Source organism: Rhincodon typus, chromosome 12, assembly GCF_021869965.1.
Source record: "Rhincodon typus isolate 14 chromosome 12, sRhiTyp1.1, whole genome shotgun sequence".
Lineage (NCBI taxonomy): Eukaryota > Metazoa > Chordata > Chondrichthyes > Orectolobiformes > Rhincodontidae > Rhincodon > Rhincodon typus.
In genome coordinates, this window is record NC_063343.1 from 51,491,184 (window position 1) to 51,517,716 (window position 26,533).

The 26,533-nt window shown below is 39.4% G+C and overlaps 1 protein-coding gene across 1 annotated transcript; it reads right to left on the reverse strand.

Annotated features, from left to right (window-relative positions):
- Window positions 1-514: 514 nt before the first annotated feature.
- LOC109919214 (protein Shroom1-like) lies at window positions 515-26,267 on the reverse strand. Its single transcript, XM_020519196.2, has 7 exons — window positions 23,682-26,267; window positions 22,299-22,366; window positions 18,857-19,600; window positions 17,161-17,667; window positions 8,849-8,981; window positions 6,541-6,813; window positions 515-1,130 (listed from the first exon to the last, which is right to left on the reverse strand). The coding sequence occupies exons 1-7, from the start codon at window positions 26,265-26,267 to the stop codon at window positions 876-878; spliced, it is 4,566 nt and encodes a 1,521-aa protein (XP_020374785.2). The 3' UTR covers window positions 515-875.
- Window positions 26,268-26,533: the final 266 nt, after the last annotated feature.

Sequence of the window (26,533 nt, forward strand, 5' to 3'; positions counted from 1 at the left end):
CAGAGCTGTGCTGTTCAAGTCTCTACAGAATGTAATCTATGCAAAATCACTGAATTGAAAAGAACTTCCCTTTTCGTATGATTAGTCTTTCTGTACAAATGGTGGGAAAAAAAATCCTTGAGAAATAACTGGGATTTAACAGCATACTAAATTGATAATTACTGCTGAAGTAGTACTAAAAAGTAACGCATATTGTGTGTTATGTTAAATTTTTCCACAATGATAAAAAAGTCTACTTTTGAATTCATTTTTTAAAGTTAGTTCATGATCGTTGTACCTTAATATATAATCTATGTCCAACATTTTTATTTTACTCTGTAATATGACAATCAAAATTAAGTGTGATGATTATATTTGATTTCCTGGTTTGCTGTCTGTGAAAGTTCTTCAACGTGATGGGGTGGTCCAGCTCAATTATACCAACATTGGTAGACATCTGGATGTGCTTTTGACTTGGCAGCAGACTCAAATTGATATTCAGAAATGAAAGCCATGCCATAGAATTCAATGCATCTTTGTGAACTTTCTTCCAGTTTAATGACAAGTTCCAATGCTTTGACACTGACTGCAAAATCTGGGCTGTTGTGGTTGATGATCATCAACATGATAAACAAAAGCTTTCAGTTAGTTATCAGGAACCAACAATCTGCTATTAGCTGGCTCTAACTCTACAGCGTAGCCTCAATTCATTTCTATTTAATTATCCATTTTAAGTTATTTCACATGGAAACAATCAGGATACAGGTAATATTAGCTAGTTTTGGAATGAATTGCTTTAACCTACTATGTGACTTGGATTAATAAATCACTTTTCAACATTAATGGGAGTCATCTTGGGAACCTAATAATCAGTTTCAAAAGAAAGCAAAATGAAATCATATCTGAAGGGTGTTTTCAAAAAATTCAAGTTGCTCCTCAGTTAGTTTGCAATCTTCTTCAAGTTCTTTTTGTTTGATTAGTAAAGCTTTTCTCATTTGGATAAAATGTTCACAGTGCAGAAGCTGTTCCTTGGTGAGGTAGTTTGTTAGGATACTGAAGATCACTCGTTCCCGGTGGTCTTGATGTTCCTTCAGTCCTCTGGCATCTTCATGCTGGCGAGAGAGTGTCCGGTGCCTTTCATTCAATGATTGCTGAAAAAAATAGAACATGTACTTAACTAGAAAACCTTTTGCTGGTTTTGCCTGCAGTAAGTCAGACAATGTGCTGTGTTATATGCGTAGGAACATTATACCATATGAAAGAAAACATGTGATTCCACGTTTAAAGAGAAATTGGCTTAAAGTCGAATGTCTCATCTAAAAGGTGTATTGCTGACAATGTTGTACTTCCTCAGTGCTGCATTAGTTCTGAGTATTTACCAAGCATCTCATTGTTATACACAGTGACTAGTTCACCAGTATTTTGGAAAATGATGGTGGTTTCATAGATTTAGTAGCACTGTGGAGGGGTCCCAGGGCTTAGTGGAACAGAGGCTTGTAATATGGGCTTCAGACTATGACAAACTTTTCTGAGGTCTGGAAATTGTAAATCAGATATTGCAATGTAACAACATTAAAAGTTTGGTAACATTCAATAAAATCACAGGATTTTCCCATTGTGCAATGATGATAAAAACTGTGGCAATATTGAGAAGGAGCATCCCAGATTTGTTCAGTATTAAGGAGGCACTCTGTTGTGGTTAAAGAGCGGGGAGCGCTTCTCAGGTTTGAATGCATAAGCTTTTACTCAATCTTTCAAAAGATTTGCTATGGCACCTTTTATATCTACCTTAACAGGTTTATCTTATTTCAATGTTTTACCTCAAAAAAGAGACAGTTCCAACACACTTATAATACTGTTTTAAAGATTAAATATTTACTAATATTAGACTTGTTGTAATTTTACCCACCAAGGTCAGTGATGTGTACTTTGAAATCTTCAAGTGTGTTATACAGTTTCTTTGTTACACAGTATAGTTATCAGCTTCCATTATCTCTCAACTAAGCTCCTAATCTTTCGGAGATGCTGGCCAATGTGAGAAAGGTCAGAGGGCAATGATTATATTTGAGTTTGGTTCTGGTTTATTTTACCTCTCATTTACTCTTGTCATCACATTTACCAGTGATCATTTGTATAAATGTATGAAAAAATGTTAAAGACTCCGATTTACTCAGCCAGCATTTTCAAATTAGGCAGTAAGCTCTGAAATGCATGAATCAAATCAGCTCATGGGTTCTAAGAAGTCTAAGAATGTGATACTTTTAGGGTGACCTTTTTGTTCATTATTGCCCAGGAATGTTAATCCCTTCCCTAAGTAGTTGCTGCAACATTTTGACCTCTTTTCTTCACTAAGATTCATCACTGCACTGTTCAATAGATTAGGGGAATCAACACGTTCAACTGAGCCTGATGATAAAATAGCAGCTGGTGCTGATTCAGCTTAAATATCACATTCAACTCTGTCAAAATATTTTAGAAGTATTAGGGCAGTCTTTTAGAGAATAAATGATAAACCATTCCGAACTACCGAAAGATATCCACATTGCTTCTCTTTTATATTCATTTTTAAACAGAATTTAGGCATTTGAGTTGGAAATGCTTTTGGTTTGGGTGAACACCATTGTCACTTCTTAATGATTTCTTAGAAATTCAACAACTGCGGTTCTTCATGTCCTTGCCATGGTTGCAGCCAGGATCAATTTATCCAGTTGGTGCACCTTTTGCCATTTGACTTGATCTTTTTCTTAACTATACTGGAACATGTTATTTTAATCTTTTACATTACAGTACTGAAATGATTCTTATCATAATCACGAATGCCATCTGTGTTACTGCAGTAATTGTAAACTATCCCTCCTTGTATTTCTTGACCTAGTTGATCACAATATCCGGCACCCTCCATGGCCACTGCCCTCCCTGTAATCTCTCCTCTCTTCTGTAATCTCTTCCAACACCACAATCCTCCAAGATATCTGCACTCATCAATTCTGGCCTCTTGAGTATCCCTGACTTAAACCATTCTGACACTGATGTCCATGTCAGCAGCTGCCTATGTCCTAAGCTCTGGAATTCCTTTACTTCACTTCTCTACCTTTCTAACTCATTTCCCCCTTTATAACACACCTATTTGTTTGATTAGATTTTTGGTCATCTGGGCTAATATCGGCTGTATGTCTTAATGTCAAATTATTATGTTATAACACTTTGGGATATTTTATACAGTAAAACAAAAAGACACTGTAGAAATATGTTTTCTCGATATAGCTAAAATTTTAATATCAGTATAGGTTCTACCATTCTGCTGCACGCTCGTATTATTTGGGACACCAAAACATTTAACCTGACACCATTCCTAATTTAGGTATGTGCAGCAACAGAGTAACAGTCTATCAACAATAATAACCTTGAAAAGTTAAGTAAAGTTCTTCCTTCTGATCAATAACTATTTCTGCTTTTCCTTTGTTTATTGCTGAAAGAAGACACATTTGGTCTCAACTTTTCATCTCACACTCAAGAGGACAATTCACATTAATTACCAAAGTAAAGGTAAACAGCATTTAGGGTGTTTGCAAGGAGAGTTCTGATTGGTTGTCAAGTGAACTCTGATTGCTAAAGCTCTTGCCACTGAAAATGGACCAGTTAATGATAACCGACAGTTAATAGCCAGACTTTGTTTAAATTATAAATGATACAGCTTGATTCTGATTGGCTAACAGATTACCATGAGAAATGAGCCAGATGATGTCTACCACCCATTTTCTAGAGCTGAAATATATACAGGGTGTGTACTTGTTCTTTCCATTTGGAAAGACAGGGCTCTGCGTATTGATGGGAGAGATGGTAGCATACTGACATTTAACCATGTCCACATCCCACGAAAGATTAAAGAAAAAATATAAGTATCCTTCATTATACACAAGTACACCACATTGCGAGCCTGGACAATAGCCCTAAATTAGTCAACAGTGTAATTATTGCACACTCCAGATAATTTAGAAAAATGATATAGATAAATGTTATGGCAGAGTCAACCAGCATGCACTTGCACATCTTGCAAAAGATTGTCCAACTCTAAATGTGATTCCTCTGAGATGTGATCAGCAGTTTTCTCCTATAAAGTGAAAATGTTGTTTTCTCTTTAGTTTTAGTATTTCTTGCAAAATTGACCGAATAAATGCAAGACAAAAAGCTGCAATAATCTGTGATATTTTTCAGTCATTCTCAAATGGTCTACTACCAAAGGATTATTCTCTTTTGTTCTTCAAATAATTGAAAATGTATATTTCAACTACCTGAGATAGTAGGAACTGCAGATTTCTGAAGAAGGGTCTAGGCCCGAAACGTCAGCTTTCCTGCTCCTCTGATGCTGCTTGGCCTGCTGTGTTCGTCCAGCTCTGCACCTTGTTATCTCTATCTCAACCATCTGTTGTCTGCACAACAGATTCATAAAATCATACAATCCCCAAGCAGGTCATTTGGTACTCTGGGGTTCACACTGACTCTCCGAAGAGCATCCCACCCAGACCCATTTCCTCCTACCCTATCCCTGTAACCCTACATTTTCCCATGCCTAATCCACCTAGCCTGCACACTCCTGGATACTATGGGTAATTTGGCATGTCAAATCCACCTGTCCTGTACATCTTTTGATTGTGGGAGAAAGCTGGAGCAAACCCAAAGAATGTGCAAACTCCACACAGACAGGCACCCAAGTGTGGAATTGAACCCTGGTCCCTGGCACTCTGAGGCAGCAGTGCTAACCACTGAGCCACCATGCAGTTATAAAACTGAGTGTGAAAGTAGCTCTTGTTGTAAATGATTCGTCAACTCAGTTCAGGAGAGAGCAAATTAAGATTAAAGATCTTAGCCATGATAAATACAGATTCTTGTAAAACCTCTGAATCCACACCTTCCTCAAATTTTGCAGTTAAGGCAAAGCCAATGGACTACACAGGTAATCAATCACCTGTGAAACCCATCTTTTCCTGCAAGGTCTATTCACCACTACTCACAAAAGCACAAGATAATTATAGATGAGGAAAGCTTTTTAAACCATATTAATTCGTCTATCCAGAGAGTTGCAAAGCCATCCCATTGTAGCTTCCAATTGCTTCTTAAACATATCTAAGGATTTTGTTTCCACTCATCTACCTGGAAGTCTATTCCATATGTTAACAATTCTTCATGAAGAAAGTCCTGATATTAATCCTAAATTGATATCTTACTTGATTGAACGCCTACCCCTGTTCTCAGTGTGGAATTTATACTATTTTGATTATTCTCAATTTTTGGTCTGAATTTTACCAGCCCCGGTTGTTAGAATAGAAGAGTGAGGGAGCAATGAAATTCTGTGGAGCCATATTGGGACAAGTCCCATCACAGGTAAATGTTTCCTAAGGTGAACCTGGGTGCAGATTATCTGTCTGCTGCTTGTAGGCATCACTCTATTTTTATAATTGAGATTCTAATTAAGAGCCATTACGATGGGCCTGTAGCATTTCAACAACACCCTGTCCTGTGGGAAAGAATGGCAACTTCAGGGAGGTGACCTCACTGCAGCAGCATGGGGTCGAGTGGAGCCACAGTCTCCATCCTCTGAAGGGCTGCTGCAGGAAAGGCTCTTCTTCAGCTCCATTGGGTCCACCCAAAGAGGCCTTTTGCACTCGGTCATCCTGAATTAATTATTTGAAGTGTCCTTATCATCTCCTACCTGTCTTTGCTGGGGTAGGGTTGCTGAAGCTTCACAGCTACCAATGGTCTAATCGGAGAGCAGCATCAGGGGCTTGTCCATCATCCTTAATTGGACGGTTGACTCATTGGTGTAAATTGAAAATCACCAGGTCTCTCTTACTGCTGGCAAGTGCATGCTTAAGAGTTCTCTTTGGTCCTGGTATTGGCATCCCAATGCATTGGGTGTATTTCAGCTTGTTCCTACTCTCTTGCCTAATTTATGTATATATCTACAAAAGCATCTGTCAAATGCCTGGTTTCTAGATTAAAAACCTGAAGTGTCCCAATCTTTTCACATAGTTCAAACGTTTGACAATAAGGACCAGTCTCATACCTAACTCTGAACTGCCATCAGCACCTGAATATCTGTCTTGTTTTTCAGAACAGTATTCAAGATGGTATTTGATTTGAAGCACTGCGTAGTTTAATCATGACTTCTGTTGACTTGTATTCCACTGATTCAGCTGAACAGTTAACATTGTTTTGTTAATTTCTGCTTTAAATTCTTGGGATATATTTAGTATTGAATTTACTAAAGCACACAAGTTTTTTTCAGCTGTATCTGTCACTATTTTAACATTGTCAACATGTACCAGCTGTTTTTCCTATCTTTGTACAGTATTTTGTTCATGTCCTAATTAAGCCTTCCTCTGTCACTATACTTTAATTAGCACAAGAAGGGGACACAGAAATCCACATGAATCAATTGCTAAAATCACTGGGAAATTTTAAATATTCTGGTAATAACAATAGAATATTTTGGTCTCGTGGTTTTTAGCAGTGGCTCGAGTAAAATGTCAAATTGAATACAACTTGATTATTGTAACAAACCTTCTCTTCCACGTCGGTGGCCTCATTGACTTTACTCAGGGCACTTTCCACTCGCACCAGACGGCTAGATAGACACAGCAGCAAGTTCATCACCTTGTCCAGATCCTCAATGAAGGTCTTGTATTTCTGGACTTCATTAGGTGTGCAGACTTCATTCACCCAGACCTGGATGTCATCACCTAACGTGTTATTTCTTTTGATATCCACACTTAAACCAGATTTAGCTTCCTGAAGCTTTTGAAGTTTACATTTAATGGTGTTAATTAACTCCTTCTGGAAATAAAAGCAAAGCAGCTTTTAACATACACATTCTTTTCAAATCTATTAGCAATTTTTTATCTGTTTGAGAGTTGGCAAGCCTGATTTTAATATGGGAATAAGATCCACAAGTGGGGACTAAGGCAAATGACAGACTGTCTGGTTCCTGCGACTTGAGGCCTGGAAAATTTTAACCAATGCGTCTGTCTGACCCAGCAGTTGAAGGAGCAGTGGATGGGAATGCATTAGAAACACAGCAAGAACTCAGCCACCATTATACAACCAGTGTCTTCTACACTGTCAGGTAGGTAGGCAGGACTGGAATGGACTCTTGTTATGCTGTTTTAGTACACATCTCAGGAAGAGGCAACAATGTTGGGTGAAGAGCTCTGTGTGTTATGGGCAACATAGCCATGAATCTATTTAATAGGTTTGAAATTTATAATTTTGCTGAAGGGGTATCTTCTCTTGAAGTTTCCAGCACATTTTTAGGAGTGTACCCATTCTGCTGAATGTCAAAGTACACATTTTTTATGTTCACTCATGGTATCGCTAACTACCCAGCATTTATTGCCTGTCCCTACTTGTTTAGAAATGAATAGGAACATACAAAATGCTAAACCAAAAAAAAAACAGGGTCTATTTAGTTTGTTTTTTGCCGGGCTGCCAGCCACATGATACAATCAGAAAGCAATGGAGAAATAAATCTCCGTGTGACCTGCCTACCATGAGTAACTGACAGAAACTGTCCAAACTGGTACTGAGAGTATTTTGTTCGTATTGTGAGTAGGTGCACTTTTCTTTTATAAGAAAAAGCATCACTAAATGCGACAATGTTCATCAATGTGCAGGAGCTGTTTGGAGCATTTCCTAATGTCTACAGCCCAAAATTGCAGTTTATTGCTTAATTCATTGTTTGAAAATTTCTACTTGCTGCTTGTGGTAAAAAAAAACTGCTAGGGAGCAGTGAGCTTGGTGTTCTGTAATTTGTTGAAGGGGTACCCTTCAAGTGTTAAACTTAGAAAATTCAGGAGTTAAGAATTGTCCAGTCAACAGAAGTACATTAACGTCTGAGGAATTGCAGAGTCAGGCTACCTTTGAAGACCAGCAAAAATAGTGGGGAATCTTAGATTTGGATATCCATCTCCAGCAGATCTCAGTTTTGGCGATGAGGGAAGAGGATGGGGTAGAAATCACACATGCAGAAAACTCAAACTTGGCAGGGCCATTTTGAAATTAGTGCTTAGTTCAAAATAGGTTTCATTTTTGCTTCTTCAAGGGCTTTAACCTGTAATGTGCAGTCATGAATTCATGGAGAAAGCTTTAATGCTCCTGAAGAGTAGACAAAGTCTGTTCAATTATCATGGTATGAAATATTTGAAATCCTCAGCCCATTAACAATGTGAAGATGTTCTCTGTGTGCAAAAAAATTAAAAACTAATTTATAAAGAATGTATTTATGATAGGAAAAGATTCAGTCACTATGGTCCCAGAGGACTGTTCTTCGATTAGAGAGAGAGAGAGAGACAACTGGTCATGAGCTGAACCTGATGGTGTAATGGGTGAGGCTGAGAAGGTAGGACCTTCATGGTAACCTCAGGCAGTATGGGAATTGAGCTCATGCTGTTGGTGTCATTCTGCATTACAAGCCATCCCCCCAGCCAATTTAGCTAACTGATCTTCACATTTATGATACAGCTATACAGAACAAATCCTCTCTCATTGTTTTATATTGTTTTGTTGGAAGAGGCAGTAACATAGTATTATATGCATTTGAATGTAATAGGGTATCTCCAGGTCAGAACTAATCATCTACGTATGATACCTACTGAAATGGCATTAGGACATTGTGAAAATTTTCCTTAAGAACAGACCTGGTTAATACAAGATTAGTATGCTGTACTGGAGATGGTATTAGTGTGTAAATTACCAGAATACTATGTAGAAAATGGGTTAGCTGCTGCATATAAAATGCTCAGTGTTAGCTGATAGCTCCCCTCTTGGCTTCACAGGAATGGAGTTGTACTGGGATCTCATAAGTATCACTCACCTTCTTCTCTGTCACATCACTTTCACACTCCATTTCACTCTTGGTGCTTTCTTCTTTTTGATTGATTTTCACTGATATTTCAGATTGGAGATTTGTTTCTTTTGAAAATGGGAGTCGATTATCTTGCTTGTCTCTAATCAAAAAAATAGGAACACAAAGCAGGGATGACATTTCCAAAGAACTGTCTTAACACTGCCAAATACCTGGCATTAAGTAAGACCAGAACTATCCAGTTAATTTTACTGTAATTCTGTCATTTCAACGTATATATTATTTGGAAAAGAAGAGACTGAATATGAACTAATATTGTTTCAAATCTCTGATGTGGGTTCAAATCCTTCTCAAACTACTGAGACTATTCATCCTGTATTAAAGGGCAGGAGATTTGTGAGTTAAATAAGTTTGAGGGAGTCCTTGCTCAAGTGTTCAATAGTTACAAGCTACATCATAAAGCTGTTGGTGAGTCATGATAAATTCTCAAACTTTCTTGAGCACACAATAGCTATTGATCAGGTGAGGATTTCTTTTAACATGAGGAATAGGAGCAAGAGTAGACCATTGGGCCATCTCAAAACTGTTTCATTATTCAAAGGATCATGGCTGATCTTCACCCAAGGATCCAATCATTTAGAGACAGAACAGAGGCAGGAGATATGTTCATTCCATTGTACCCTGACTGGTTTTCCTGGGTCATAGGTAATCTAGCATTTTGATGTCCTTAAGTACATGAGGGAGAACGGAAGAGAAGGATATGTTGATGGGTTTCGCTAAAGTAAAATGGAACACAAACACAGGAGTGGACATGTTGTGTAAACTATGTAACTCTCTGTAGAGTGAACTACCATTAAAAGTTATTCTGTTAACACAGGTCAGGGACCTTGGGACTATTGCAATATGACTTCCACTGTCATGCCAGAACAGATGGCAAGAGAAATCAAGATGATGCTATTTGATTAGCACTAAGTGGCCCTGCTGCCTGTATTTTCAAATAGCAGTTTGGGTTTGGAAAGGAGTGGTCGATTTTCTCAACTTACTTTACCTGGTTCCATGTCTGGTTTATGCCAGGCAGAGACAGTAATAATAGAGCCTTAAATGTTGGATTCTTCTCCGTAATTCCACCTAGGATTGTGCCTTATGGCAGTTTAATGGACAAAAAGATTGGATAAGCAGGCCTGCCATTGCCAAATCACTCTGAACTCCATTTTCCTTACATTAGAATTAGCAAGAGCTCACCTGACCTTGCCTGCCACAGTTAAGTGCTTGGGGCCCATCTTGTTAACTCATTTGTTCCCCAGATTTTCCCTTGCTCTCCAGTACCAATATTAGCAGGATTTATATATCCATGATCCCTACACTTCAAACTGAACCTCGATAATAGAACTACAAGCCCAAGAACTATATAGTAAAAGGCCATATTAAGTTGAATATCAGGAAACTCTCATTCACAAAATGATTGATCAATGTACCTCTGTATCAGACAATAGGGACAATAATCTTGGAATGATTTAACAAACAAATGCTGCAATGAGAGTAACTATGCTTTTTTGGGATGGATGAGGTTAGATGGGTCAAATGGCCATTCTCATATTGATATTCATCCTGAGGGTATCACAAAAATAACATCAAATATCATATATCTAAGATCAATTTTCAAGCCAGTGTTGTTCAGCAGAATGCAGTTACATGTTCTTACCCATTTTCCGCAATCCATTTCCTTAACAGCGCATAAGATACTAAATGATACAGATAACCATATCAATGTCACATCTGTCTCTTTGTTCATCATGCAGCAAATTAAAGGAACACAGGGGAATTGCTGATGGATCCAAAAATCAATGATATCTGGCAGTTTTAATAAATTATTAATACTAAATAAGTTGCTGGAACATCAGTTATTACTTTTTGCTGTGTGCAATTGTGAGGGTGGGTTTTGCTACATCTATCCTCAAATGTGTATGATGCCATGTGATGAGTAGCACATCGCATTGCTTCTGCCTTCATTTACCCTCACCTCTGGTTTGCCTAGACCATCAATTGGTTTTTAGAGCAGTTGGGACACAAGGGTACCACCTTTTTCAGTTGTTCTCTGGTTCAGAATATATATTTCATTGTCACTGTTATGTCAAAGTGAAAGTGATTGGGTTTTTCTGTATGACCTGGGTTGTGAATGACCCAAGGGACTAATCAATGATCTCTTTGTATTGGAATATTTTCGATAGCATGTTTAACAGGGAAGAAACATAGTGCTGCTTGTTTAAGTTTTAAACTACATCCAGAACTAAGCAGGGATGTACAAGCTCTGTACTGGGGAGAAATTAGTTAAAGAAGGAAAGTAGCTTAAACTATGCTGGCACCAGTGTTCTAGTGAGCTGTGTAACAAGGGGAGTAGAAAGGATTTTAAATTAAATTGTGGGATACGTTCACAATATACATTAATGATTTGGACGAAGGAATTGAATGCCATATCTCCAAATCTGCAGATGACACTAAGCTGGGTGGCAGTGTATACTGTGAGGAGGATGGTAAGAGGTTGCAGGGTGACTTGGATAGACTGGCTGAGTGGACAAATACTTGGCAAATGCAACATAATGTGGATAAGTAAGAGGTTATCCTCTGTGGTGGCAAAAACAGGATTATTATCTAAATGGTTGCAGTTTAGGAAAAGGTGAGGTACAACAAGACCGGGGTGTCATGATGGAACAATTGCTGAAGGTTGGCATGCAGGTGCAGCAGGCAGTGAGGAAAGCTAATGGCATGCTGGCCTTCATAGCGAGAGAATTTGAGTATCAGAGTAAGGATGTCTTGATGCAGTTATACAGGGCGTTGGTGAGGCCACACCTTGAGTATTATGTGCAGTTTTAGTCTCCTCGTCTGAGGAAAGACATTCTTACTATTGAGGGAGTCCTGTGAAGGTTCGTCAGACTGATTCCTGGGTTGGCAGGACTGACACACGAGGAAAGACTGGATCGACTGGGCCTGTGCTCACTGGAATTTCGAAGGATGGCGGGGGGAATGTCACAGAAACGTATAAAATCCTACTGGGACTGGTCAAGCTAGATTCAGGAAGAATGTTCCCGATGATGGGGAAGTCCATAACTAGGAGTCACAGTCTAAGAATAAGGGGTAAGCCACTCAGGACTGAGGTGAGGAAGAACTTCTTCACTCAGAGACTTGTGAACCTCTGGTAATTCTCTCCCACAGGAAACTGCTGAGGCCAGTTCATAAGATATGTTCAAGAGAGAGCTGGATGCGGCCCTTGCAGCCAAAAGGATCAAGGAGTACAGAGAAAAAACAGGAATGGAATACTGAATGGTGGTGCAAGCTTGAAGGTCAAAATGGCCTACTCCTGGACCTATTTTCTATGTTTCAGTGCACTCAATTTTGAGACCATGTGGTAATTCGAATAGTAGAGACAAAGCAAGACAGTCAGATATTAATGTGGGAAATGAGGAACCACCCCAACAGGAAGGGATAGATTTTAACTCTAAAAATAAATCAACAGATAAGGCTAAAAGTTACAAGAATAGTAAAAGAACATAACTAAAGGCTATATATCTGAAAGCACCCAGCATTCAAAATAAAACAGATGAATTGATAGTGCAAAGAGAAATAAGGATGATGTCAAGGTCATTAAGACATAGGTTGAAATAAATTTGGGCCTGAAAATCAAAATTTAGGAAGCACAGAAAGCAGGAAAAGATGGAGCTGTGGCTTTGTTAATTATCAATACTTTCAGTGCAATAGACAGGGATGACAAGGAAGCAGGATGTAAAAATGGTTCAAGTTAAGTTGAGAAATGATAAAGGCAAGAAATTACTTATAGAATTGGTGCATAGGCCCCCCATCAGTAACCACAAAATAATAGGTGCTTGTCAGAAAGGTGCGAAGATAATCATGGGGGATTTTCATCTGGAAAAGTCAGATGGGCAAAGGCAGCCTGGGAGAGAAGTTATTAAATTGGTTTCAGGATAATTTCTTAGAACAGCATGTATTGGAGCCAAGCACAGCCTGTACTAGTACTGTTACTGCGTAACAAGATAGGATAAATAATGATCTCACAGGGAAAGCACCAGAACAATCCTTCTAACTGATTTTTACTTCAATTAGAGAGAGAGAGAGAGAGAGATGAGTGGATCCAAGATTGGTGCTTAAAATTTAAATAAAGGGCAATTATAAAGGCAGAAAAGTAGTAACAAAAGTGAATTAGTAAATTAGATAAAGGAATGGGTGAATAGAGATGCAGTGACTGATATTTAAGGGGATATTTCCGAATAAATACAATGAGAAAGGGAAAAAAAATCCAAAGGTAGAACTCCTATCTGTGCTTACCAGAAATGTTAAATGTAGTATCAAAATTAATGAAAAAGCACCCATAGTAGTGCAAAGATGGCTGGCGATCAAAAGTTTGGACAATATATAAAACAGCAAAGAATGACTAAAAGAATAATAAGGAGAAAAAAAAGAGTATAAGAGAAAGCGAATTGGCAATATAGTAACAAACAGTAAGCGTTTCTATTGATAGTGAAAAATGAAAAATTAACAGTTAGCATCCGTCCTGTAGAAATAAGTATGGGAAAATTAATAATAGAAAATAAGGAAATGGCAGAAAAAACTGAACAGGTATTTTGCATTGGTCTTCATTATAAACCATACAAGGAACATCTCAGAAATTGTTGTAAATCAGAAAATGGAAGGGAGTAACCTAGGAAAATTATAAACACTAGTGAAGTGGTATTGAGTAAATTGCTGTAGGATGACAAGTCCCAGGTCCTCACGAATTTCATTCTGAGATCTTAAAAGAAGTGGCTAGTGAGATAGTTGAAATATTCAAGGAAAGTTTCATCGGGTCAGAAATTGTGAATGTAACTCTTTTCTTCAAAAAAGGGAGACGGAAATCAGGAAATTATATGCCTGTTACCTTAATGTCTGTCACATTCTTTGAGGAAGTGACAAAGTTGATCGATGAGGGAAGGGCTGTAGATGTCATATACATGGACTTCAGTAAGGCGTTTGATAAGGTTCCCCACGGTAGGCTGATGGAGAAAATGAAGTCGCATGGGGTCCAGGGTGTACCAGCTAGATGGATAGAGAACTAGCTGGGCAACAGGAGACAGAGAGCTGTAGTGGAAGGGAGTTTCTCAAAATGGAGAACTGTGACCAGTGGTGTTCCACAGGGATCCATATTGGGACCACTGTTTTTTGTGATATACATAAATGATCTGGAGGACGGTATAGTTGGTCTGATTAGCAAGTTTGCAGATGACACTAAGATTGGTGGGGTAGCAGATAGTGAAGGGGACTGTCGGAGAATGCAGCAGAATATAGATAGATTGGAGAGTTGGGCGGAGAAGTGGCAGATGGAGTTCAATTCAGGCAAATGCGAGGTGATGCATTTTCGAAGCTCCAATTCTAGAGCGAACTATATGGTAAATGGAAAAGCCCTGGGGAAAATTGATAAACAGAGATCTGGGTGTTCAGGTCCATTGTACCCTGAAGGTGGCAACGCAGGTGGATAGAGTGGTCAAGAAGGCATACGGCATACTTTCATTCATCGGACGGGGCATTGAGTACAAGAGTTGGCAGGTCATGTTACAGTTGTATAGGACTTTGGTTCGACCACATTCGGAATACTGCGTATAGTTCTGGATGCCACATTACCAAAAGGATGTGGATGCTTTGGAGAGGGTGCAGAGAGGTTCACCAGGATGTTGCCTGGTATGGAGGGCATTAGCTATGAAGAGAGGTTGAGTAGATTAGGATTATTTACATTAGAAAGACGGAGGTTGAGGGGGGATCTGACTGAGGTCTACAAAATCATGAGAGGTATAGACAGGGTGGATAGCAAGAAGCTTTTTCCCCCCTAGAGTGGGGGACTCAATTACTAGGGGTCATGATTTCAAGGTGAGAGGGGAAAGGTTTAAGGGAGATATGCGTGGAAAGTTCTTTATGCAGAGGGTCGTGGGTGCCTGGAATGTGTTGCCAGCGGAGGTGGTGGAGACGGGCACAATAGCGTCATTTAAGATGTATCTAGACAGACACATGAATGGGCAGGGAGCAGAGGGATACAGATCCTAGGAAAATAGGCAACAGGTTTAGATAGAGGATCTGGATCGGCGCAGGTTTGGAGGGCCAAAAGGCCTGTTCCTGTGCTGTAATTTTCTTTGTTCTTTGCTCTTTGTACATGGGAAGGTGTTAGAAGCTATTTTTAAGCGTAGCTGGGCACTTTGAAAAATTCAAAGTAATCAGGCAGAGTCAGCATGGATTTGTAAAAGGGAAATCAATTCAACCACTTTATGGATAAGGAGGAACCAGATGTACAAACATACAAACATATGAACAAGGAACAGAGTAGGCCACTCAACTTTTTGAGTCTACTCCACCATTCAGTAAGCTCATGCCTGATCTGATTTTAACCTCAATTCTACATTCCTGCATATTCCATTAACCTTAAACCCCCTTGGCAATCAAGAATCCATCTGCCTCCACCTTAAAAATATTTAAAGATCCTTCATCCAAAGACACACAAACCTCTGAGAGAAAAGAATGTTTCCTCATCTCCTGTGTTAAATAGGTGACCCCTTATTTTTAATCTATAATTCCTAGTTCTAAATTCTACTACAAGAGGAATATCCTTTCCACATCCACCTGTTCAAGTCCCCTCAGGATCTTATATATTCCCATTCAGTCACATCAGTGTTGAGACCAGAACTTTTTACTGTTTACATAGATGACTTGAATGAAGGGACAGAAGGTTTGGTTGCTAAATTTGATGATGACATGAAGATAGGTAGGGCATAAGAAGGCTACAAAGGGATAGGTTGCAAGTAGGCAACATTTACTAGATTAATCATGGACTTGTTGTCTTTAAGTAAAGGTTGGACAGGCTATGCTTCTGTCTATGGCAGTTTAGAACAGTAAGACGTAACCTCATTGAAACATTTAAAATCCTGAGGTACCTTGACAGGGTGCGTGAAGAAAGATGTCTCTTCTCCTGGGAGAATCTGGAACTTTTTATTCATTCACAGGATGAAGGGGACACTGGCTAGGCCTGCATTTATTGCCCACCTCTCATTGCCCAGAGGGTAGTTAAGGGTCAACCACATTGCTGTGAGTTTGGAGTCACTTGTAGGCCAGACCAGGTAAGGTCAGCAGTTTCCTTCCCTAAAGGACATTAGTGAACCAGATGGGTTTTTTTTTCCAACAATCAGTAATGGTTTCATGGTCATCATTAGTCTCTTAATTATAGACTTTTATTGAATTCAAATTCCACCATCTGCCATGGTGATACTCGTACCTGGGTCCACAGAACATTACCAGGATCTCCGGATTAACAGTCCTGTGACAATACCATTAGACCATTCCCTCCTCTGTTTAGGAACCACTGCTTAAAAATAGAAGTCACCCAGCTAAAACAGCAATGCAGATAATTTTTTTCTCTCTCAGAGAGTCATGAGACTTTGAATCTCTCTTCCTCAAAAGGTCATGAAAGCAGAGTCTTTGAATATTTTTGATACATTGATTCTCGATAAGTAAGTGGACGAAATGCAAGAGGGGGTATGTGGGAATGTGCAGTAATCAGATCAGCCACGTTCTTATTCATGAGGCAGACTTGAGGGGCTGAGTGGCCCTAAACCATATGTCTGTATCAAAATTATATAAAAATATAGACTCCTGCCCAGTTTTTCCATTTCCATATCATACAAATAACTAAACTGTTGTTACTGGATATTAGTAGACATTGCAAATAGCCATTCTTGGTCCGAAACCATTTTTTAATGCCTTAGTTCATACCCATCACGCTGCTAAACACTATCCAACCCTCCTTCCATGTTGTTGTTGCCTACGTAAGGACATATTGGTGATACCTGAATATTATACTGGAGAAACACTAAAGTCTTTCAAGAAATATGTAGATATATTTCTTAAAAATAAAGGGATCAAAGGGTATGTGGAGAAAGCAGGAACGGTGTACTGAGTTGGATGAACAGCTATAATTAGAAAAAATGGTGGAAAAAGCTCAAGGGGCTACACCTGCTTCAATATTCCATATTCCTATGTAAGGAAATTGGAAAATTGGAAGGAAAACAACTCTGCTTCAACCTTGGACAGTTCAGTGCGATACTGTTGGAACCAAAAAGTAGAAAATAATAATTAAAATCACTTTCATAACTGCATAAAGCATGACAGATTGTGTTCCAAATACATCTTTCAGAACTCACTTAGGCCTCACTTAGCAAACATAACTTTTCAGTACTACTTTCATATAATTTATTTGCAGGTTACATGTAGAAAGGTGTAATTAATTTACTTACTTATTCTTGGTTTCCTTCTTCATTGCCTGACTGTCCATTTGCTTTCTCCTCTGACAAGCCTCAAGCACTGAAGTATCCTTTTGAAACAACTCTGTCACAAGATCCATTATAGTTTTCCCTGTAGGGCTGGGATCAAGGACATCTGCTAGTGTATGATCCTCATTTATAATTTCCTTTATAAGCTCCTCAATTCTGAGGTCTTCAGGAGTCTTTGTCTTCACCCTTACATGGACAGATGTGGACCCTGGGTCTTTTGAAAGCTGCGGAAATGGCTCTTCCCCATTGTCTTGACGGTCCTTTACTGGAAAAGGCTGGTTGGTCTCACTTTTGTCCTCAGCAGACTTTGCAACTTGTGCCATCAAGATTGGCACAGGTCTTTCAATAGCGAGGTCTGAACTGTTTGATGAGAATCCCAACACTGTTGACATAGACCTGTTATGATTTTCCTCACCATTTTCTTCAAGATTTAGTTGAAGAGATTCCCTCGTTGACAGTGAATTCTTTCCTCTAGAAAGGAAAAAAAAAGCTGGAATCATGTCTAACGGCTACAATTAAAATGCTATTTGAAAAGATTTACAATAGAGGCATTAGCAACTCTCCTCTATCCATCTACCACACACCCATCACAAGTATCTGCTTTGCATTTTAGGCCCACAGCTACAATTAGGCTTCTGCCAGGGGGAAAAGGAAGCAAAGGGAAAGAAGAGCTGGGAAAGGTATTTTCCAATAATGCCATTAGATTTCTCCTGGTGAGCCTTAAAGGAAAGATGTTGGTGAGGACTGTTGACAGAACCTTGAGCTAACAGAATTCTACCAAACTGGATTGGTTCATAGAAGATTAAAAAAACAGTATTATATGAACTTTTAATATATTCTTGGGCTTGTGCAAAAGCCGATATTGTTTTAAAATTAGTTTCTCAAGACAGCTGAAATAAAACAGACTTTCCTCATAAATGGTACTTCCAATTGAGAAGTAGCTTTCACTATCATTAGGGTTGAAATTGATCCCTCGCCGTATAAAGGATGATACTGGTTCACTCACTGGCATTGCTAAATTAAGAATTCTTGAGGCCCCATGAACCAACAGTGAGGGTTCTGTCCTCACAGAACAGCACCATACTACTCCCCACCTCTAAAACTAATTAATCTTTTGAGCAGCATCAATATTCACTGCTGCAAACTGGCACTTTGAGGAGTAGCAATTTTGATGCCAAGCTTACCCATATTCTGTCTTTATTAACAGACATTCTCATAGGTGAAATACAAGCAGTAAAGGCAATACTGGAACTGTTCAATATGGTCACATTGTCCCTAATACTACGTTTTATAGTTGCAGCTGAAACTGTGCTATATCTGTAGCCAAATTGAATTGAGACACTTAACTTTTTACATCTAAAATTAAACCAAGAACCGTGGATGCGGGAAATCTGAAACAAAAACAGAAATCGCTGGAGAAACTGGAGTGTCCAGTAAAGAAGGGTCACTGGATTCAAAACGTTACGTCTACATTCCCTCCACAGATGCTGCTAGACCTGCTGAATTTCTCTAGCGATTTCTGTTTTGCAACTTTTTAACAACTATTGGCTGTAAGGCAATTGTTAAATTGCTTTAAACAAAACTGCAATACCGTACAGAAAATCTAGATAAGGAATAGCAAGGATTTGCTTTGAATAATGTACAGATTTTGCCGCCTTACCTGGTTGATTGTGTCGCTGATTTGGTTTCTTTTCTCATTGTCATTTCCGTGGGTGAAGATTCAAAACTTTTTGAATGATGCTGTTGTGAGATGTTGAATTGAACAGAGAAGTTTTCAACTGCTGAACAAGGATCTGTCTTACTATTTTCAGATATTTTAGAAGAATCCTCAACAAACACATCATCTCTCCAGGAAGACAGGGAGGAAAGGGAATGCGCCTGGTCTCTTGAATTCCACAGTGGAGATTGCAGCCTGGAACGTGGAGATGGGGATGTAGAAGTTGGGGATTCTGCAGAAGAACCTCTATGAGCCTTGATTACTTTAGAATCTGTCTCAAAGGTAGTGAGAGCTGAAATCTTGTTAGTTCCTAACATAATGCCTTCCTGCTTCAATTTAATCCCCTCTTGTTTGGGAGAAGGTAATCTTGATAGTGGTGGAGGTCCTTTTTTCAATGCCAGCGCCACCTTATTCCATTTAGTTGGAGTTCCACTGGGCCTTTCTTGATGCACCATATTTCCAGTTTGGGATTCTACTTCACTATCGATCACAGAGTGATGGAGCTGGTCAGAACTTCTGCTCAGTACTGGGGAATTTCTGACTCTTGGTGTCTGGATTTCATCCAATGACTTTCCTCTTTGTCTGGCAAGGATGTTTTTGCTAGGGGCCATGTTTTTACACTTATTTTCATGACAATTTGAATAAGAAATCCGATCAGTTACAGAATTGACTTTACCAGAAACAGACCTGAGAAGAAGCATTACAAATTTGAAATATTTAGATTGTGAAAACAAAATTGGAGCACGTATGTCATAAAATTAACAAGTGTCAAGCAAAACCAAGATTAGATACTTTTCTCACCTTAACTCTCACATCGTTGATATGTGGAATACACCCGTGGGAAAAATCTAGAATTTGGGGTCACAGTCTCAAAATAGGGCCTCTCCCATTTAAGAAGGAGATGAGGAGTAATTTCTTCTCTCGAAGATCATTAGTGTTTGGCATTGTTACCACCAGGAAGCATTGGAGGCTGAATGATTGAAAAATTCAAGGCTGAGTTGGACAGAAATTTTGATTGATATGGGTATCAAGGGATATGGGATCATGCAGGAAGTTGAGGCCATATCAGATCAGCTATGACTGGCAGAGCAGACTTGATTGGGTCTACTCCTGCTCCTATTTTGTTGCGTAAACTCCAGTTAAAGCAATTATTGATTTATCTTTTAACATTTCCCAAAGGAACTGTAAGAATAGCTGGCTAAGAGCAGAATTGTGATGTATAAAAATAATAATTATTATTTATATAACAGTTACATAATAAGCAACCTCAATCCAATAATACATGGACAATGGCGATCCAATTATAATGATCATATACAATTTTCTCAGGTGTGAGGACAGGGTTTATGGCGTCCTCTGCTGGTGAATGACTGAATTTCTCTAGGGATTTCGAATTCTAACCACAGAATTCAGAAATGGTCACAACAGAGAAGTCGACTATACAGTTTATCATGACCAAATGGCCTACTCTGTTATTCTCACTCTTCCACTTTTTCCCCCATAGCTGTACAATGTTTTACCTTGTGTTCCATTACTGTGGAGGAGGAAGACTATTGGATCATCTTAGATTTTCCAACCAGAAATACCATACGTTACCCCCCACTACAACAGCCAATAGTTCCTCAAATAATTCCAGGCTTCTTCAGGAGCTGATTCAATGCACTGATCATTTCCTGCACAAAGAATCATCTTATAAAGAAATAAAATAAAGAACTGCAGATGCTGGAAATCTGAAACAAAAGCCTAAATTGTGAGAGAAACTCAGGGGTCTGGCAGCATCTGTGAACACTGAACTCTGCTTTCTCTCCACAAATGCTGCTAGACCTGCTAAGTTTCGCCAGCAATTTCTGGTTTTGCAACTGACAATGAGTCTTTATTTACCTTTCGCTGGTTTGAATCTACTATCACAGCTTGATATCCAGGAATATTAAGAACTGACCTTTTCTATTCTCTTGACTATTCTTACATATCTCAACAAGATCATTATGGTCTTTTAGCTTCCCTCAAAACTTTGACACTATGGATCAATTTCTCCACTGTCTTAATTCCTTGAAATTTACCTTGTTTCTAATCCACTGGAACTAGACACAGAATTCAAAGTGCAGTACAATTTCATTATAATCTTCTCAAACCTGTACTTATGGATCAATTTCTTTCCCTCCCGAGTTTCACTGATAAATTTTCAAACATTTTTCAGGTGATGGGGAAGACAAATTCACTCCTAACTTCAGGTAAATCCTACTCCCTAAAATAAAATTTCCAGAAATCCAGTTTACAAAAGTCAAGTCTCCCATCAGGAAGAAACTACATCTGCTCCCTCAAAGTCTCCCTTTGTAATGGCTTGAGTCAGAGCAGTTGTCTGTGAAATGGCTACAGATATTTGGGGACATTATTCCTACATAGAATAACTGCTCATTCACACAGCTATCATTTCTATGGTCTGTGCCTACAATCATTGCCTTAAGCGAGTTATTGTTATTTTAAATTATTTAGTATTGATATTTGCTTTGTTCCCAGCATATAGAAATGAATACATTCAAACTATCCATCTCATCCAAATACCTTTTATGTTGATTTATTGTAGGTTGTTTCCTAAATAAGAGGTAACGTAAAGAAGTCCCCTCTACACTTGAAATGTGTTTGACAAACTGATATTCCTCAGTACATAAGATGATGATGTAACGTCACATTAGGCTGACTTAACCGCAGCGCTGACCTAGCTATGAACTGGTGCTTCAATTCCTGGCTCTCTGCAACAACACTTGGTGGATCTTGCACAGGCAGAGATGGCAAACAATTTGGGGATGATCATCACTGTGTGACTGGCCGCTCAGTGCTTTCTCCAGATTTGTTCCAGCAGAAGAAATCACAGCCAACCATGAGATGCGAAAAAGGCCTCTCTGATAGTTCCTGTTACTTGCATTGCAACACTGGGTACCGGAATCACCTATCCAGTCTTAGAATTCACCAGAGGATACGACTGAAAGAGGGGTTTATATGAGGACTTTCAGACTGTTGTTATGTTACCATGAAGAACATTTTCAATTTAAAAGGTTATCCCTTTTTGCATAAGCAATCCATTGGCTGTCTTCTCATGGAGTCATACAGCACGTAAACAGCCCCTTTCGCCCAACTCGTCCATGCTGATTCTATGGCAAGGTCTGTGGGCAAGGGACATACCCGAGCATGGTTCTGTCCCAAAATGGACACAAATCTGGAAGTTGCAGATTTGCTTTCCACAGGGAAATGATCCTCAGGCTGGAAAACAAGGTCAGGCCAACATCATCAGAATAGGCAGAAATATCCCTCCACTTCAGTTCCGCTTCCTAAATATTGAAGCTTCAAGCTTAGTACATGGTCTTTTCAAAGACATCTTGTCACTCACCTGGAAGTGTTGCTGCTGTTACACATTTGTTTCAATGGTTCTGAGCTTAGAGCAGGAGCTAGATCCTTCTGCAACAGGAAAGAAAAAACAACTTTATCAAAACATGGTTATTCTCTTCAGTTTGTTTGATTTAATTTCAATGTGTTTTAAATTTATACTTTAAACTTCCAAAAAAACTAATCAGGAAACAAGGCAATAGCCAGCAGGCAATTCAGTGCACATTTCTAGTCCCTATACTATAAAATATTTACTGGGATAAAAGATTTACTAGGATGGTACCAGAACTGAGAGATTGCACTGAAGAAGAGAATTGAACAGGTTTTATTTTGTCCTTTAAAATGAGAAAACTTAGAGTTGACTTGATTGAGGTCTTTCCAATTCTGAATGGATGGAACAGGGTAGATGCAGAGAGAACGTTTCCGCTTGTGGGAAGGTCCTAAACTTAGGCTTTCAGTACAACTTAATAATAAATGCAATACAGAAATAAGGAGAAGTTTCTTTATTTGGAGAGTGGTTTGAATGTGGAACTTGCTACCACAGAGAATGGTAGACGCAAGTAGCTTAGACACTTTCAAAAGGAAGTTAGATGAATATGTGACAGAAAAGGGAATATACTAAAACACTGAACCCTGCATTGATTGGTTGAACTGTTTTGGTGCTGCAAATCTATGTAATTCTAAGTGATGCTGTTGCCATTGTAAAAGTGTCACCATGTTTGTATGTAAAAGGATTGTAACAACATTGCCAATTCCTAATAAATCATGCAACCAACATGTGTGCTCTAATTATTTACAAACTCTGATTTCATTGTGGTTAAAAAATGAAAACGAAAAGCTTATTTTGCAAGAGGAACAGCATTTTCCTTAATTTCTCCTGAGGTTAATATGGTTTTAGAACAAAAAATTCATAATCATTTAGATACAGGCCATTTCAAAATCTTAAAACCTATAATCAGATGAGTTTACAGTCCCCAGCCATTGTTGTAAAATTCTCTTCAATGTTTTCACAATTCCTATCCTCTTCTGACCCTCATCCCTAGCCACATGATAAAGAACCAGAAACTACTTGGAAAACATTTAGTTTGGATCTGGCATTCATGGGGCTAGTTCACTTTTCTTTTCATAGCTTTTTCTACATTGCTAGTTGCTCACCCTCCTTATCTGTCACTGCTTTCTGTCCCTAGCAGATGCATTTGGTACCTTTCCTGCCATTAACTTTCTCCATTTATTTGAGCTGTGGTTCAGCATTGATACATGCTGGCTTTCCTGAAGTGAATAAGATACCAGTCCTGATGTGGGAATCAAAGCCAGAGCATCTCAGCTCAGACGGTGCCAGAGGGACAAATCAAGTGAGAATGACTCAGCTACTAGCTAATGTACATACCTGTGAAGATAATGGAGATGACTTTGATCTTGGGCGCCCAACAAAATGAACGGACCTTGGTTGGTTCGGTAATTTATCAGTGGAGGCAAACTTTCCAGAAATACTAACGTCATCTGCCCGCTTTTGAAAGTGATGGTTCTGAAATGGCTGGCTTAACTGGCTGCTGGGAGAGACATTGGTGCAGACGGCCGGCATTGCCAAAGAATCATCCCAAGGTTCCCATTGCATATCTGCAGACTTGTGTTGCGATATGTTCTGCCCTTTGGCAGGGCTGAGGTTGGAACATACATTGGAACTCCAGTCTGAAAACCTCCTGTGCGAGATGGACCTTCCCATTTGGCTTTGTTCACACATGGGTTCTGTGCTACAGGGTCTCTGACTTCTCTTACGTTCCATGTACTCAATTAAGGCCTTGTGCTGAATGTGCTTTAATGCAACGGGTGCATTTGCTGCCAAGGAAGTTGTTTCAAACAGTTGTTGCCTGGAAGCTACAATGCTCCTCTCTTCATGTGGGTTTGGGAAATTGTCATCCTGCTCCCATGAAGGAGGGAATTTTCTTGAACCATTTGCCACACCCAATTGATTTATTTTTTCAGGTACCGAATGATACATCTTTTTCTCTTGAGATGTCAGTCTTTTCCTGCTTCCCAAACGGGCAGTCTGGTGCTCAGAAGCCAGCGATTTAGCTGGTAGATCCTCATGTAATACTTGCGATGATGACATTGTGGTTGTTGGATCATCAAGGAAATGCCTTGGGTCTGTCAAAGAAGCTGTTTGTAAGTGTGTGATGCTTGGCCTCTGAGTGGACTTCTGCTTAGCTTGGTTTGGCCAACTAAGCTGAAGATCTCTACGTTTAAAAGAGGTCTCCCTCAGGACCATAGTCTGTGCATGCTTCACTTGGTCTCTATAAGCAATTTTAGAAGAATCAATTGGTGATCCTGGATGTTCTTCATTCAATTGGTTGAGTTTGGTAGATTCATCTGAGGGCTGCAAAAAACTCTTGCACTTGTGAAACTGTTCCTGTTTGCTCTGGAAACCCCTGCGCAGGTCTTGGTTTCTGTCCCTCTGATTGTATGCATCCTTTGACTCCTCAGTGAGTTGTCTTTTCTGATTAGTATTTACTGCTGCATTTTTGGCTGTATTTGTGCTTTCGAAGGTAAGACGATGCAGCATTGGAGTATTTTCAGCAGTGATTACTCCATCGGTACATAACTGTCTTGCTGGCGTAGACAATTGGTTTGCTAAAGCATTGTGGTTAATTCTTGTATCTGAATGTGGGAGTATCGGAGACCCTGCACTGTCTATGCTATTTCTCATTTGCCTTTGGCTTATATACTTGCTTTGTATTGCTGACTCAGGCACTGTAGGATGTGGTTTTGGGTTGTGAGAATTTTCACTGGGTCCACAATAGAAGATCTGGCTGCTGCTGGTGTTGTTATGCCTTCTAAATCCAAATTCTCCACACGTGGATTGCAAATCCATGCCAGGTGACTGAAGAACTAAATGGCTGGTACTCAATGGGTTCAAAGATTCCCTTCTACCTTTGCAATCTCTAGTTACATGAAGCTTAGAATGTACCTCAGATTTATATGCTTCTGTAGTGTTCTCTAGGTCCTTTGCTTGGATAGGCCCAGAAATACCTTCTGCTGGCCAAGGCTCTCTTGTGGATGTTTCTGTATGTGTGCTGCTGGTGTAACAATATGGCACTGCAGTCTGATTACTTTCACTAGCACTAGTAAGAGTTACTACAGGTGATAGATCGAGGTGCTGCTGTCTAACAAGACATGGTTTAATTCCGTGTGCCAATGGGAGATTGTAGATTTGTTGCTGTGATTCTGCACAGTCATGTGTGACACCTAAACTGTGATGGACAAAGGAAGGAGGTGAATCATTTGAGTTGTTCTGAGATGCCTTATCAGTCCCTTTGGAAGGAAAACTGACAGCACCTTCAAGTGAGTGATTGTGCTTTTCTGGCACAAAACCAGTCAAGTTTGAAGTTGGAGTACACCATGGAGTTTGGGTTTGTCCAAGGTCAGAAGGAACTTTATCAGGAGGCAGGTTTGTGGTCTCCTGAGATTGGTGGTAACTTCCAATAGTCATCCCCTGTGTCTTGCTCTCAATTAATGAAGACCTCTCGGTCACAGTTGGAAGGCATAACCCATCGTAGCTGTAATTGTTGCCAAGATCATTATGCTGCTTGGTAACTAGGAAACTATCATGGCGCATTGGAGGAGGAGGTGGGTTTGACCAATTAAACTTCCTATTATTACCATTCCTATGGGAGTTATCCATTGGCGGGAACACGGGTCTCTCTTCAGTGCTCATAACACCAGCATCGCAGACTACTGCGTCAGTATGTTGCAGTGTCTCTGAATCAGGACCCCGATAGAACGCATATCCTGACTGCCTGGGATTCTCACTGCAATGAGCTAGAGACAAGTACTCTGGAGTGTTGAATGAAATAGAGAAGGAACTATAACCAGAGTCCCCTTTGCCACGCTGGTGGTTGAATGGATCTATGTGACCGGTAAGCCTGTCAGGAGAGAAGTGATCCGTGGTGGTTTCTGTCTGATCCAATCCATCCATCCTTTAGCTGCTGTTCAATAATCTGATCTTCATCATTTCAAAACGAGACTTCAAAGATTCATCTAATTTCTTTGGATGAACCAATTTCTGAAAAAAAGATTAATTACAATTAAAACATTTACCACTGGTGCAAATAATAAATGTGCACAAACTTATTGCATTGTGGTATCCTGAAAAGCATCTAATTACATAGAAGAATGCAACTTCCAATCTTGCATACATCACTTTCCTGGGACAGGAAGTGCAACTAATGACTAGCTTGTTGG